Raw genomic sequence first — 14,340 nt, 5'->3', positions numbered from 1 at the left:
AGCTCCTGGGGGGACACTTAAGGTCCAACCCATAATACCACCAGTCCCTGTCCTTCTGCACTACTGACTTTAGAATCCTCTTTCCAAAGTGGAACACTGATAGGACACTAATGGCCCTACTGATAAGGCCGAACCAGGCAGGGAATGAGAGAAAGAAAGTGAGATAGTTGTGATGAAAAATATTTCCAATGAAAATAGTTCCTAAAGCATAACTGACCAAAGATGCTGATAAGCATGTGAATAGGATTAATAGTCATTTGTTATGCACTTCACACTGAAAGTTTGTCATGAGAATTCATTTCCTGGAAAGGCCTATGATACGATCACCTGAAAAAGTTCACAGTGGGATTAATAAACATAATTCAAAAGCATTTTTAAAGTAAATTAGCAGGGCCCAAATGCTTATTACTTTACCTGAAGTTATTTGAAAGAGACATACTCTCTCATGGGAGAACTGGTCAAGGACATATGAGGAAACCATTCCCTCTCTTTGGGGACAAAGTAAGAGTGACCCGCCTTTGTCTCCATCCCAGATAGCAGGGAGGTCTCTCCCAAGCTGAGAGTAGAAATTTTTCCTGTCTTTATGCTAGTAGCTTGTCTCTGCCACTCCACTGACGGCACACCCCATGCCAAGGGTGTGCTCCCAATGAACATATCATCGTGCCTGTTTTCAGTCCTGCTTGTTGGGGATGCCATATCAGGATGCAGCACAGTGGTCCCAATCAATGAATCATCCGCTTGGGTGGTGTATCATTAAAAGATGGCACTCCTTGTCACGGACATTTTAATCTCATATTGATTTGGCCATGTATGTTCTGTTAGTGCCTCAGGAGGGTTCCCTGGAAGTGTGTTCCAGGATGGTTTTTTTTTTTTTTTTTTTTTTTAGGCAGTGTTGCCAGAAAAACTGATAAGCCAATGAGAATATAGGGATAGGGAGGGAGGCAGGCCAGGTAGGATGCCTTACAAGCACAGTCCCATGAATGAGGACCGACTCAGGGATGCAGGGGAACTGAGGCATGGAAGGACACAGCTCCTAGCTATCCCAATTAGGGATGAGAGTGCTGGAGCATTTGTTCCCGTGTACCTGATCCTGGTTAAGGGCTGCCTCTGTGACAGACATTTCCATGTATTATTGATGACAGCATTCAAAGAGAGTTCCAGCAACCTGAGGACCATGCCCATCAAATAGACCGATGCCTAGTGTTGGGAGAGAAAGTACAATCAGATGCCAGTGCAGAGAGGTAATCAAAGGATCTGGGAGACCCGATGGAGCCCTGGGCACAGTCTGCTATAGGCTGACATTGAACTGAACTCAACTTTACTGCAGTGTTTAATTCTTCCATCAAACCAGACCCATCATAGTCTTTTAAAGTGAAACCTACTATGATGTTCATGACACAAATGTGAAAGCTAAGCCAAGATGAAAACCTTGGTCTGAGGTTCAACAAGTAGAAAATCAGGGAGCTGGCGTTTGAATCCAAGTCTAGAAACCACTGGCCCAAACTCTTAATTATTTTTACTTATTATACTATGTAGGAATAAATTTAGGATAATTCTAGGCTTTAAGTTATTTGCCCCTTGAATTTTGAACAACTCACCAGATTAATTCCCATATTCTCATGAAAATTCTCTCCAAATGCCAGTGGAGTGGGGGACATTTCTTCCTATCCTGGAAGATAGGCCGTTACATATCTGGGTTATGTAACAACTTTTTGCACATCCCGAAGGTGACTAAATAGTCTGTAGCCACGTTGCATGGCTCTAGAGAGAAAACTGGTGTATGCACAAAATGAATTCATGACATTTTAGTCTTTATAGTGTGACAACAAATTAAATTTGCATTATAGAGGTATCATCATATAAAAAGCAAAATGAATATGAAATTACATGCTCAATCTTAAGAGGGATAGAATCTTTAAATTTGGGAGGCATCTTCCTTTATTTATTGCTTATGAGATATCTATATATTTTTTTTTAAGATTGTGGCTGGTAGCTATCATCAATCTATACTCTATAATTCATTTAATTCTTGTTTTCTGACATAGAAACATAATTACTGAGAGCAGTCAATTTGTTCCCATTTGATAAGCAGCTAAAATAAGAATAGCGGATTGCACCACCTGAGTTTTAAAGACATGAAAGATGTTTACTATGGTGCGACCAAAAGCTCCTCTGGCTTCTAAAAGAAGAATCACTTCCGTTCCTGCTTCTCATGCCAGCGACTGAGCTTTGTCTATTTGCTGGGCTGGATTTGGTTTTCAAACAGGCTGCTGGAAACATCTGACAGAATCCTGGTAAGGAAACTAGAAATGTTCTGGCATTCAGGTCCTGCCACATGAGGTCACCCACAGGAGACTCCCTTGCACAATTCCTTCTCCACCGGAGCACCGTGGGCAGAGTCCTCCATCAGGGCTGTGGTAATGTGATATTATAGTTGGTATTTCCATTTTTCAAGTCTACTTGTATCTGTGTCCTTTGCTATTGCACTCTGAGGCAGACACATCCTAAGGTGATCTTAATGACCCAGGCCCTTGCGTAACATCTTAGGCCTAGTGTTGGGAGAGACTTGCTTATAACCATTAGAATATGGCAAGGATGACGGATGACGGCTGTCACTCACTGGATTCCATTGTAAGACTGTATCTTAGCAGACTGGAGAGAAAGAGACTGCTCTATAGGCCTTGAAGCAGTGAGCTGCCTCCGTATGAATTTCCTATGGACAGGGCCAGACAGCAGAGGAAGAGGATCTCCGTCCTACAAACTGATACTGGCCTTAGATCAGGTTCTTGCTCTCATTTCCCCAGTGTTGAAGATTAAACACCAGAGCAAGTTTTATTTAAGAAAGAGAAGTGGGACCCAGAGCTGTGTGCCCAAGGGAGGGGATGTGTCTTGCTCTTTTATAGACTTCCTGAATCCCTCACCTTCTCTTTCTTCTCCCTGTACGTGCCTAAGGCCAGGAAGGAGCCCCACAGGGGGCAATTGATCCGGAGGCAGAAGCCTTAGCAACCTGTTGAGCTGGAGTTGAGCTGAGAAGTGCAATCCCAGAGGCTGGCTGTTAGCAACCTGGCCCTCATCATTCATTATCTACACTGAGCAGCAGGCCTTCAACCTCCTGACATTTCCTGTCCCCCCCCCCCCCAGGGCCTTACACAGACACAGGAACTAACCTCAGAAGTCAAATCCAAGTTGAGATGAGACCCCGGCTCCTGCCAACATTTTGATTGCAGCCTGTGAGGCCCTGAGCAGGGGACTAACCCAACTGCTCAACTCCTAACTTAACAGAAATCATGATAATGTGGGTTGTTTCCAACTGCTCAGTTTTTTAGCAATTTTTTACCTAAGAATAAAAACCTGTTACATCTTCCCACACTAAAGTTGGGTTTCACCATGTGATTTACTCTGGTCAATGGGAATGGGGAGAACTAGGAACCCAAGCCATGGCTTGACAGAGTAGTTCTGCATTCTCTTTTCAACTCTTGAAACTGCCACAAAAACACATCTGGGGTAGGTTGCTGGAGGGATGTGAGGAATGTTGGGAGGAGGGGAGATGTGAGAGACATTTGTCAGCTCTGGCTCCATTTTAGATCCATCAGACTCCAGCCATCCTGCAAGCTGACCACAGACACACAAGGGATCCTACCAGGTATCAGCAAAGCCAAAATCAGATGGGCAGAATAGCCAGACAACCCACAGACTATAAATAGTAAGTGTTGTCACTTTGCCACTAAGTTTTGAGGTGCTTTGTTATGGAACATTTTTAGCAATAGATAATTACTACCAGAACCCATCAATTAAAGCTGAGGGACATGTTAAGAGTTTACATGCATATATGATTGCCTATTCGATTTTTTTTTTAAATCAAAGGCTTAAAAACATAGCGGGTATGATGGTTCCTCCTTGAAGTCCCAGCAGCTCAGGAGGCTGAGGCACGAGGATTGCAAGTTCAAAGCTAGCCTCAACAACTTAGTCAGAACCTAAGCAATTTAACGAGACCCTATCTCAAAAATAAACTATAAAAAGGGCTGAAGGTGTGGCTCAGTGGTTAAGTACCCCTGGGTTCAAGCCCTCATTCCCCTACCCATCTCTCCCCCCCACCAAAAAAAAAAAAAAGACTTAAAAGCATAATAAGAGAGATTGAGGAAGCCATTGAGAGAAAGCAGAGGAGCATTTACTATAAACTCTTGACAAAAGAGGAATTATTTTCCAGTAACTTGAAAATACATTTTTAATTTTCTTTAGCATTTACAGAGCATACTTAAGGAATAGCAAAAATAAAAGTTTGCTTGCATCTTTTGCATCCTTATATAGAGACATTTCCTTTCTTTTCCCTTCAGGGCCTCCAACTGTGGTCATGTTAAAATCAAATGTTCAAGTAGGAGAGTCGGGAGGTTTGATACGATCAGGAATCCTGTGCAGAGGAGTATATCACCCCTGCCTTCCATGCCCATGCACACCATTATAGAATTACAAACACACCATCTGAAAACACACAGGTAGCCTGTAGGAAGCATAATTAATAGTCTGTTCCTTAAATGGGAATGGGGTTGAAGGTTTGCAGGACAGGAGGGATCTGGCTGGGTGGTGCTAGTGCAACAACAACAACAACAAAAATACCATCTTAGAGACTAAAGTGGAGAAAGGCACATTGAGAGTGTCTTTGCATTCTGCAGGGACAAGTCTTTTTGTCTTGGACCCAGGGCCATCCAGAAAACAGATGCTGCTCTGGGCAACATGAGATTAGGGGCTTTGCTTCCTCTCAGAGGATGGCTCCATTCTTTTTGATCCTCACCAACAGCCCACTGGGAACAACAAAATACAGGAAGCAGTATAATTCAGTCTTGATCCACTAAATGTCAGTAAGCAAAATGCCCTCAAAAGATTTTTCTTTTATGTGGTTTTTGTTTCCCAGTTTGGAAGAGTAAAATGATGACATTTTTCCGTGGCCTAATTATCAACGGGTTTACTAGTTATCAACTGGTGTACCTTGCAGTGTTTCTTTCTTAATCTCCCTTAATGCAAGCATATTCAAATCTGCCTGCATTTGTCCATTTAAATTTCACATATATTTCTTGTAAAATTTCCATTGTCAGACAAAATATGCCTGAGGCCATGGTTGCAGCACTGAGAAGAAAACAGCCCCCAGGGAAGATCCACATTTACTTAAAGGCAGATAAGACTGCACTTTGGCGGGTGGGAGAGCTGGAGGATGGAAGACCAAGTGCTTAGCATGCTCCATGCCCTGGCTTCAATCCCCAGCACTGAAACAATTCAAAACAGTAACAGCTGCTTCTTGGAGGTATGTGATGTCTTTAAAATGCCTCAGAGGACCCTGTCTTAAGCCTTCCACCAACATGTTCCTGGGGAGTCTTGGGGGGGCTTCTGCTATGGTTCTAAGTGGTCAACTTGCTAGGATCTGGTCAGCTGTTTCCAGGAGACCCAGCATCAGGAATCATCCAAGTTTCTAGAACTACCCAGAAACTAACTTTGACCTTGCCAATTGCTCCTCTCAGTGAATGGCTTGCTGGGCATTGCTGGACCTGGTGGAATCACTTGCTCTTTTCAAAGCACAGTTTTTATTTGAGATTTATCCCATTTCCTTGGAAGATCTTTTATCTTTAACATCTTGGGATTTTCGTTCTGAGTCCTAATGTTTATTCACCTCTCTCAGTGTCAAAGTAATGCTGTGCTCAAATAAACAAACACTTTACATGTTCTCTTATGACACAGGGAACCCTACGCCAGCTCCATTTCCTCCCAATTCACTAGAGTATGGAGTAAACACAGAGAACAGGGAGAAGGGGGTTTTTGCTAAACCTTAACAGCCATTCACAAGCCTTATGTTCTTTTTTGGAATCCTGACTCTAATGGAACTTGAAAAGTAGGAACTAAATCATGGGTTAAGAATATCATTTTATAAGTAACCTTCATAGTCTGATTTAAAAGTGTTGTGGTCTTAAAGCATTTCTTCCTCTCAGTTTGTTATTTCTGGGACACACCTGTCTTTACTTACTTTGCAGAACAGTTCTTCACATATTTGCCAAAGTTTCAAGCCTCCGCCCAGACTTCTTCCTGTTGTTGTTTGTCAAAATGGCAAGTTAGCCACAATTTTCTATAAAGATAAAGCTTCTGTCTTTGTTCAGGGGAAACAAAGGTAAGCTATCTCCAGATAACAATATTTAAACAGTTGAATAATTGCTACAGCATGCTTTTGTTATTTTAAACATAGTAGCTGGATACAACACAAAGAAAGCTTCACATTATAATAATAAAGAAAAGGGGCAGCTTCTCACTCTTCAGAGGAGTCACATTCAGATTCCATGACAGTGGAGTTCATCTACTTTCAGGATACAATCAATGAACGATACATATTTAAGAATTTTTTATGTGATTAGTCAAATGCTGCATATGTAGAGTGAAAAAAAAACATCTAGTACATCCTCATCTACTGTGACTTTAGGGTGTGTAATCTTCGTTTTTAACAACCACCGTGGCCCGTGGACCCGCAGGACATGTAAATTGGCAATATCCATCCGTCACCCCATCAAAATCATAAAATCCTTCCTGTCCCTCTGGCAAACCTTGAAGTAACATCATAGCAGGACTGTGATCAACCATAACAGTCATTTTTTACAATGTGCAGTTTAACTGTAATGACACCACATAAGAATGACTCCATCACAAAGTTGTTTCCCTGAGACATTTGTGTCTTCCTATCAACATGAAAAACAACATTCAAGGGTAAGAATACATTAGCAGCACATTTCAATATTGGAAAAACAATCTGCCCAAAATGATCTCACTTCCCATCACAGGATAATTAATACAATCAGAACAACATCGTAAAAGTACACACAAAATACACTTGTTATCACATTTAGTTGTTGAACAGGAAGCATTTCATGTTTGGACAGAATTCTACCTAGAAGACAAGTCCTAAGCTTTCCTTGCTTAGGAGCCCCTGGAAGCTGTATCTCTAGGGTGCTGGGAAGCTATTTCAGCCCAGTTTGCTTTGTGTTTGTTGCCTGTCCAGTTGATCCGATGATGCTCGTGAATACCACCACCATACAAACACACAAACAGGAAAACAAAGGTAAACAATGAAAGTTCCTTTAGAAAAGATTTTCCTGCCTTCAGACAAAAGCTGAAGGCATTCCTATAGGAACCCAGCATATTTACTGTGCCTGATTCTTCATCATTCTCCCAACATACCCTCCAAAAAGAGAGAGAAAAAGCAATAAACATATTTTGCAACTTAGCAAATCAAAAAGAGCAATGTGGGTGCTATGCATATTAACACTGATAGAATTGACTGACCAATAAATATGATTGTCTTCACATATCTTAAATATGAGTGGTAATTATTTGATGGCATTGCAGGAGTTGTACATAATCTACCAGTCCTGTGTTGCTTGTGAATATCAAAATTTCATAGTATTTAATGGTACTATTTGGAAGACCTTAACTCTTAATTAATTATATCATTTGAGTATATTTTATAACAGTATTTCTTAATTAGGCTATGTTTTAGAATGCCCACACTGGGCACACTGCCCAGTGCCACACCAGCAGCATTTCTCCCGGTTTCTTGACATTCATCCACGGGCAGTGGGCCCAAGTGTCCATGTCACTCAGTATTCCTGAGATCTCCATTTAAGGACTACACATGTGCAACAAGACAAAGTTGGAAACCAGCAAGCACATATCCTGCTGCAGGCAGTTCCCTGAGAACGGAACATTTTGCTTTTCAAAAGCAAATTAAGGTTTCAAGCACAATCAGATAGAGCTGGTGGATCAAAACATAATTAACAGAAGCATTTGTGTATCAAAACTTATCTGAAGAGACTGATTCAAATTCTATCCCCTGCAAGTATTTGGTCACTGGGAATTAAGAGAGATTCAATGAATTCACAGGGATTTCACTGCACAACAAATCATTAAAAATTATATGAGAAGGAAAAAAAAAAACTAAATGCAATCAAGAAAAGATTATGAAGCCTATTAAGTAAGCTCAAGTAACAACTTCTTTGCACCAGAAGACCGTTCTGTGGATCAAAGGAAATGACCATTCTTGCTTTATTATGAGGGGAGATGCTTCTTGGCTGAAGGTTGGAACGTGAGGATGTGGCTCCATGTGCAAATGGTCCCCTTGCCAGTGCCCAATATTCTTAGAGACCTGGTCATGCAACTGGGAAAATGTGAATGCAGTCATTGTGGTAGCTTAAGGGAAAATTCAAACAGAGCACATTCATTATTTTAGCAAAACAGTACATCTATCAGCATGGTTGATGAGCCTGAAACCCTGTTGAAAAAGAAATTTATTTGCTTATTTGTGTTAACTCTGACAGGCTTCTAGCATAATAAATGCTATTCCTGTGGCCTAAAAGAAACATATTGCTCCCTTTCTAATCAATAAGGTCAACTGTATGCATTTTAAAACACCTTAAATGAATCATGTGTTTCTCTCACCGAGGTCTGATTTCTGAATACTATTCTTTTCTAAACTGTGTTTGCATATATTGCCATTCAAGTAAGAACCTGATTGCTTAAACTTTGACCCCACAGCTTCTGTGAAAATTAGAATTTATGCCCCTCTAGGCCTGTGCCTCCTTTAAAATGAAATACCCTCCAAAAAGAGAGAGAAAAAGCAATAAACATATTTTGCTTCCCACATATTAAAAGATAAAAATAATGATAATGAAGGGTCACAATAAGTTGAAGCAGAAATAAAAATTTGCCTGGGCAAATCATTAAAATTTGTGTTTTCCATGTGAATTTCACATATGGATGGAATTAGTTTGAAAGCTGAAATTGGAAGTTTTTGTTACCGTATTTTTATCTACTATTTAAAAATTAGTGTTTTAGTTATTAATTTGGCTTGACAAAAAAAGATTTTGTTGGCAATTTTCAAAGGCACTGCTGCATGATGAAAAGGCATTTGAACATAATTTAATTGTTAAACATACTAATTGAAAAATAGTATAGATTTCCATTAGGCGATTTTACATATCCGAAAGGTCAGATTAGGTTTCAGCAACTGCAAATACATTGAACTAAATTTCTATTCAATCGTACTAAAAATATATCAGTGCAGTTAAAGATAACAGAACTCAAGTAAATAAAAAGTACAATTTCAGCTTCCAGATTACTAATTATATAAAATGGATTGTACTTTAAGTAGGTAGAAGTGCAATTTGATTTGGCAATATGGGATTTCTTGACATTACAACAAAATTCTAAGCCAGGTGCAGAGAAGGAGTTTTAGCTCAATAAGATTAAACTCTCATCATAAATTCTTCCTACATAGAGATGGGACACTGTTTGGCATTCTGATTTTTCTTTCTTTGGGCAGTTTCAAGGAGTAGAGAAGGAATTTGTCTTTATTATATAGCTTGTTTTCATTTCAGATTATCAAACAATAAACATTTATTTAAAATGCAGATAATTTTAGTAAAAGGGACTTAGGAATATTGCATCTGCTTCATAGATTCTATGAACTCCTCAAAGTGCTCTAAAAACACTATAAGTTTGATTAGCAGCAAATCATTAGTCTAATCAAAATCTCCCTCTCTCCCTCCCCTAGATCTATGTACATATGCACACACCATACATCCATGTATTCTATTACTCTAACTGAAATCTGACAATATTCATTATGTCCAGGTGCTGTGCAAGGTTTTTAAATACTGTCTACACTGTGTCATGGCTCAAGACCACTAGCACCCAAGTGGTTAAGAGAAAACAAATTCTTTGATTTAAAAAAAAAATCACATATTTTAAATTTCTTTTAAGATTAAAAAAAATTAGAGGATACCATGAATCAATCACCCAATATATCATTCTAGGTCCTATAGTTTTGTTTATCTAAAATTATTTTATATATATATGAAAGGCTAGATGCCTTTCAATATAGTTTCAGCCATCCTGAGTATAAAATGTTCCTTTGAAAAATATGCCATTTTTTTTTCCATCTCAGAGGAAAGCTCTGTGACAGGGGGTTCCCCCACACAGATGACTTTTGCAGCATTTTCTTCCAGGAGCAACATTGACAGCCCTGTCATCTTGTATATAATATGTACTGGGAATGGAGCCCCCCACCCAAGAACTATAGCTGTCATACATCCCACACAGGATCTCCAGAAAAAAGATGCTCCTGGCCCCATGGCATTGTGGTCTCTCCCCTTCCACACCCTCTAGCGAAATCCAGTCCTCAGCATCTTGTTGTAGTGGCTGAAGTCCAGAACTTGAACTTTACTGGGAAAAGCAAGTTCATTCAAAGTGCAACATTTTCATCTTTTGGTTGGGTGATTCTTCGTCCCCCATGGATAGGAGTGATACCTAGAAGATTCCCAAATAGAAATAGTTCTCTGTAAACACAAATATTTTAGTTCACACATTCAGTTTCAAAAGCTATGGCTCAGGCACATAAGTGAATAAATCACAATAAATTTTAAAAAGTATATTATCAGGATGGGAACATTTATAAAAAGCTGTCTTTTACTGAAGCTCAGGGCTAACAGGGTCTTTCTCAAATTGTGAATTCAGTAGGAATTAAAAATACTCTAGAGTGGAAAAATAAACTCGAATTCCATGTAGCTTATACATTTGAATGCTGTGTGCATTCAAATGACTGTTTTACGTGTTCATCAGTCATGAGGAAATAGAGAAATGCAAGCCGATTCAATGTAGATTTTTTTCTCTTGTATATATTTCTCAATGCAATATTTCATTATTTAAAAAACATAATGTCAATATGCATCTAAGTATATTCAAAAAGAAGAGAGGCTTGTCATCTAGTCAATCACAGAACTCACAGTTTTACAAACAAGGGTGAAATTGAGGCCTACTCGTGAGAACGAGGCAAAGGACAGGTCGCTGATTATCAAGGAAAAAGAAATGGGGTGATGGCACTTCCCCATCAGTGGGTGGGTGGCTACCACCTCTGGAGGAGGGGAAGGATCCCTCTTGCCAGCACAAGCAATCACTCCCTGAGAAGCTCTTTTCCTGCCTTTTGGTCGTGTAGGCAAGATAAGAGGAAGAGGGGGCAAGAGAAGAAAGGAAACCTGAATCTATAAAGAGGAAATACATCCCCACTCCCACACACAAACACCACCAGCTCTGGGTCCCCTCTTCTCTGGAAGAGTCTCCCCTCTCCCCAATTTCTGTCTCTTAAAATTTGCTTTCTACCCTTGCCTCTGCATTTCTCAGGTGTTTAATATTCGGGGAGGCGGGGGGAGAAGGACCTGATTCTGATTTTCAAGGCCGGTATCACTAAGATATAGCCTTAAGGTAAGGAAACTAAATGTCTATGAATGTAAAATATCATGAATCGTTTTTACAGCCCCGCCAATGATCTGGAAGAGGCCCTGTCTTGGAAACAGTTATGAGGCTGGCCAAGCCTGTTTGAGCCTTCTTTCAGTTTCTTCACACTGCTTCTGCCTCTCAACTCCGTCCTCATTGCCCTTATCCAGAAGCCCAGAAATAAGGAATCCCTCATTTTGGTCAGGGGGTCCTTGCTGCTACTTCCATTTCTATTACCACTGTCTTTTCCTAATGCAATATTTTGTATCTAAGATATTCTTTCTAACCAACTGCTGAAGCAGTCTCCCCCTCATTTATTTGAGCAGTTCCAGAAGTCTTCCCCAAAGATAGGCTAACAGACAGATAATGACTTCACCCTGAGACTTGCAGTCTGAGAACAGCACCTCTCTATTCTTTTCCCTAATTAAATAAAAGCCCTACAGTCTAAGCTGAAAAATGTGCCACATCACCATACGGGGGCTTAACGGTTTGGGGATTGGCTGGATGATCTGTGTATAAGCTTAAATTGCAAACTTGAATAATAAATGTTATTATGTATGTTGCTCTCTCCGGATGGTGCTTAACCAAGATGATTTAACAATGTTTTTTTTTTGTTGTTGATGATGATGATGATGATGATGATGATGATGATGATGACAATTGAGATGATAACAATGACAATGTGAAGAACAGCACATCTGGGTAGACCCTGGTGGAGGAGTAAAACCATTCCTAGCTGGCACAGCTTTTCTCAACTTGTTTTCTATGTAAATGAGGAGGAAAACACCAGAGTAAACAAACAAGGTCATCAGATGCCTTTCCTATAGGATGCCTCAGGTCTTTAATAGAGTAATGAGGATCAATATTCTCCAAAAATGGAAACTTCTACATTCCAAGCTTCCAAAATATATTTGGTCATGAGACTTTATTTTTCATGGAATATGTGATATCTTTGGTAATACTGGTTATTCCATGGAACCTTTATTTAGGAAAAATACACTCCAGTGATTCTAAATACAGAATCTACATATTTCTGAGACATTTAATATTCTCTACCTTTTGACTGAAAAGATTATGACAGCACCAGCTATTTTGATTTTATATTTGGAGTAATGCATGTTTCTGGATTGTACATTATTAGGTACTTCTAAGTGAAGCCTGAACTATCTCTTAAGAACTGAGTTGGGTGGCACACACCCATAATCCCAGCAGCTTTGGAGGCTGAGTCAGGAAGATTGCAAATTCAAAGCCAGCCTCAGCAAAAGCAAGGCGCTAAGCAACTCAGTGAGACACTGTCTCTAAATAAAATACAAAATAAGGCTGAAGATGTGGTCCAGCAGGCAAGTGGCCCCGATTTCAATCCCCAGTACCAAAAAGAGAGAGAGAGAGAGAGAGAGAGAGAGAGAGAGAGAGAGAGAATTTATCTGGGACACCTGTAAACTAGTAGTGGTTTGGGGGACATCAAGGGCTCTTGCTTATCATTAAACTGAAGTTTTCTCCCAAGGTAAGATCTATCATTACTATTAGAAACCAATAAAAGTGAATATCAGGAACTCATGGATTTTAAAACATTTAATATCTATTTTAACATATACTAATTATACATACTAATGTGGATTTTTAAATGATTCATATTCTTTTGGGGAATCTTATAAAATTTTTGACGTCCTGTCCAACTTGTGCTACTTGAACTTCACTGCTCAAACGTGCCTTCGTATTCTGTTTAAAATTCTAAATGTAACTATGAACAGTTTTTTGCCTTTATTATCAGGAATCTTATTATCTGTTCATCATAAGGAAATTTGCAACACCTTTTAAGAAAGTAATATATCTCCAGAACTAAATTTTTTAAAGACTTAATGAGAGTCAAACTAAAAAAAGAGTAATATATTTGTTGTTTTATGTTGTTATTACAAAAAAAGACAATGTTTAAAGGAGCAAATAAGAGCTCTTATAAGAGCTTCCTTAAATTTACACACCTAGTTTTTCATTAGTATTTAGTTGATTTTCTGCAAAAATATGAGGACATTTTTTGCCCTTGATCTGAGTCGCTGAGGAAATGCAGAAAAAATGACAACAGTTACCTTTACCCCACTACAAGCTAAGGGCACTTGGAATAATAAGATTCTGAGTGTTAGAAAACAGAGACATTCATGTTACCCACAGAAGACTGGATAAAGTCTGCCCTCCAGCAGAGAGGGAAAATCCAGAAACCTCTCCAGGGATGTTGGAAGAAGAGTGATTGCAGAGATGGTAATTTCTATTAACAATATATCTTTGGAAGATGAGAATTACTCATCATTTCTCTGTAGTTACAAATCACAACAGAACTATATTTACGAAGGGTGTATTTTGGAAATATATTATCGAGCTAAAAGAGCAAGTAGTTGAATAATCTCATGTGTGATTCATAAGAAAACCTCACTGAAATGAGAGAAGAAAAATAAATACTGGTGACTGAACTAACCTCAAAGAAAAATCTAATTTCCTGGTAACTACTGTAACCAGATGTTCCGGGGCCCTCTTTCTCTTATCATGGTTACTAGTTATCTTCAAGGGAGACTTCTAAAATAATTTAGATGCAACAAATAATTTAGATACTACAAAATAGCTTTACTAGCCAGCACAGTGGCCCACACCTGTAATCCCAGCTGCTTGCAGGAGGTTGAGGCAGGAGGATCCCAAGTTCAAGGTCAGCCTGGGCAACTTAGTGAGACCCTGTCTCAAAATTTTAAAAAAAGGACTGGGGATATAGTTCTGTGATAAAGCACCCCTGGTATCAAAGGACAGTGCCTCATAAAACAACACTGAGCCACTTGGGCTGTGTGTGTGGATGCTTGTGATCAATCTGATGATTCAGCTATGGGCAGGTCCTTGGAAAGTCAAGAGACAGCTCGGTAGGGTAGATATTGTCACTGCCCATACCCTCTCATCCATGCCACTTCAAAACATACTGGCTGAATCCCTAGTGGCCAGTACCAATTTCTCTCCTTGAGGATTTCTCTGGCCTCTACACCTTCCTTTGACCACCTTTAAAAAGGC

The 14,340-nt window shown here is 39.5% G+C and overlaps 1 protein-coding gene across 3 annotated transcripts in view; it reads right to left on the bottom strand.

Annotated features, from left to right (window-relative positions):
* Positions 1 to 4,207: 4,207 nt before the first annotated feature.
* The window catches only part of Nek10 (NIMA related kinase 10), a 207,813-nt gene continuing 197,680 nt past the window's right edge, over positions 4,208 to 14,340 (bottom strand). For all 3 annotated transcript variants that reach the window (XM_005317280.5, XM_040289877.2, XM_040289879.2), the window contains one exon: positions 4,208 to 10,335. In XM_005317280.5, coding sequence (XP_005317337.1) covers positions 10,287 to 10,335 — 49 coding nt within the window. In that variant the 3' untranslated portion in view covers positions 4,208 to 10,286. The remainder of the gene's footprint in view (positions 10,336 to 14,340) is intronic.

This window comes from Ictidomys tridecemlineatus, chromosome 2 (assembly GCF_052094955.1).
Source record: "Ictidomys tridecemlineatus isolate mIctTri1 chromosome 2, mIctTri1.hap1, whole genome shotgun sequence".
In the NCBI taxonomy this organism is placed as follows: Eukaryota; Metazoa; Chordata; class Mammalia; order Rodentia; family Sciuridae; genus Ictidomys; species Ictidomys tridecemlineatus.
This window is presented reverse-complemented; position numbering and strand designations above follow the sequence as displayed.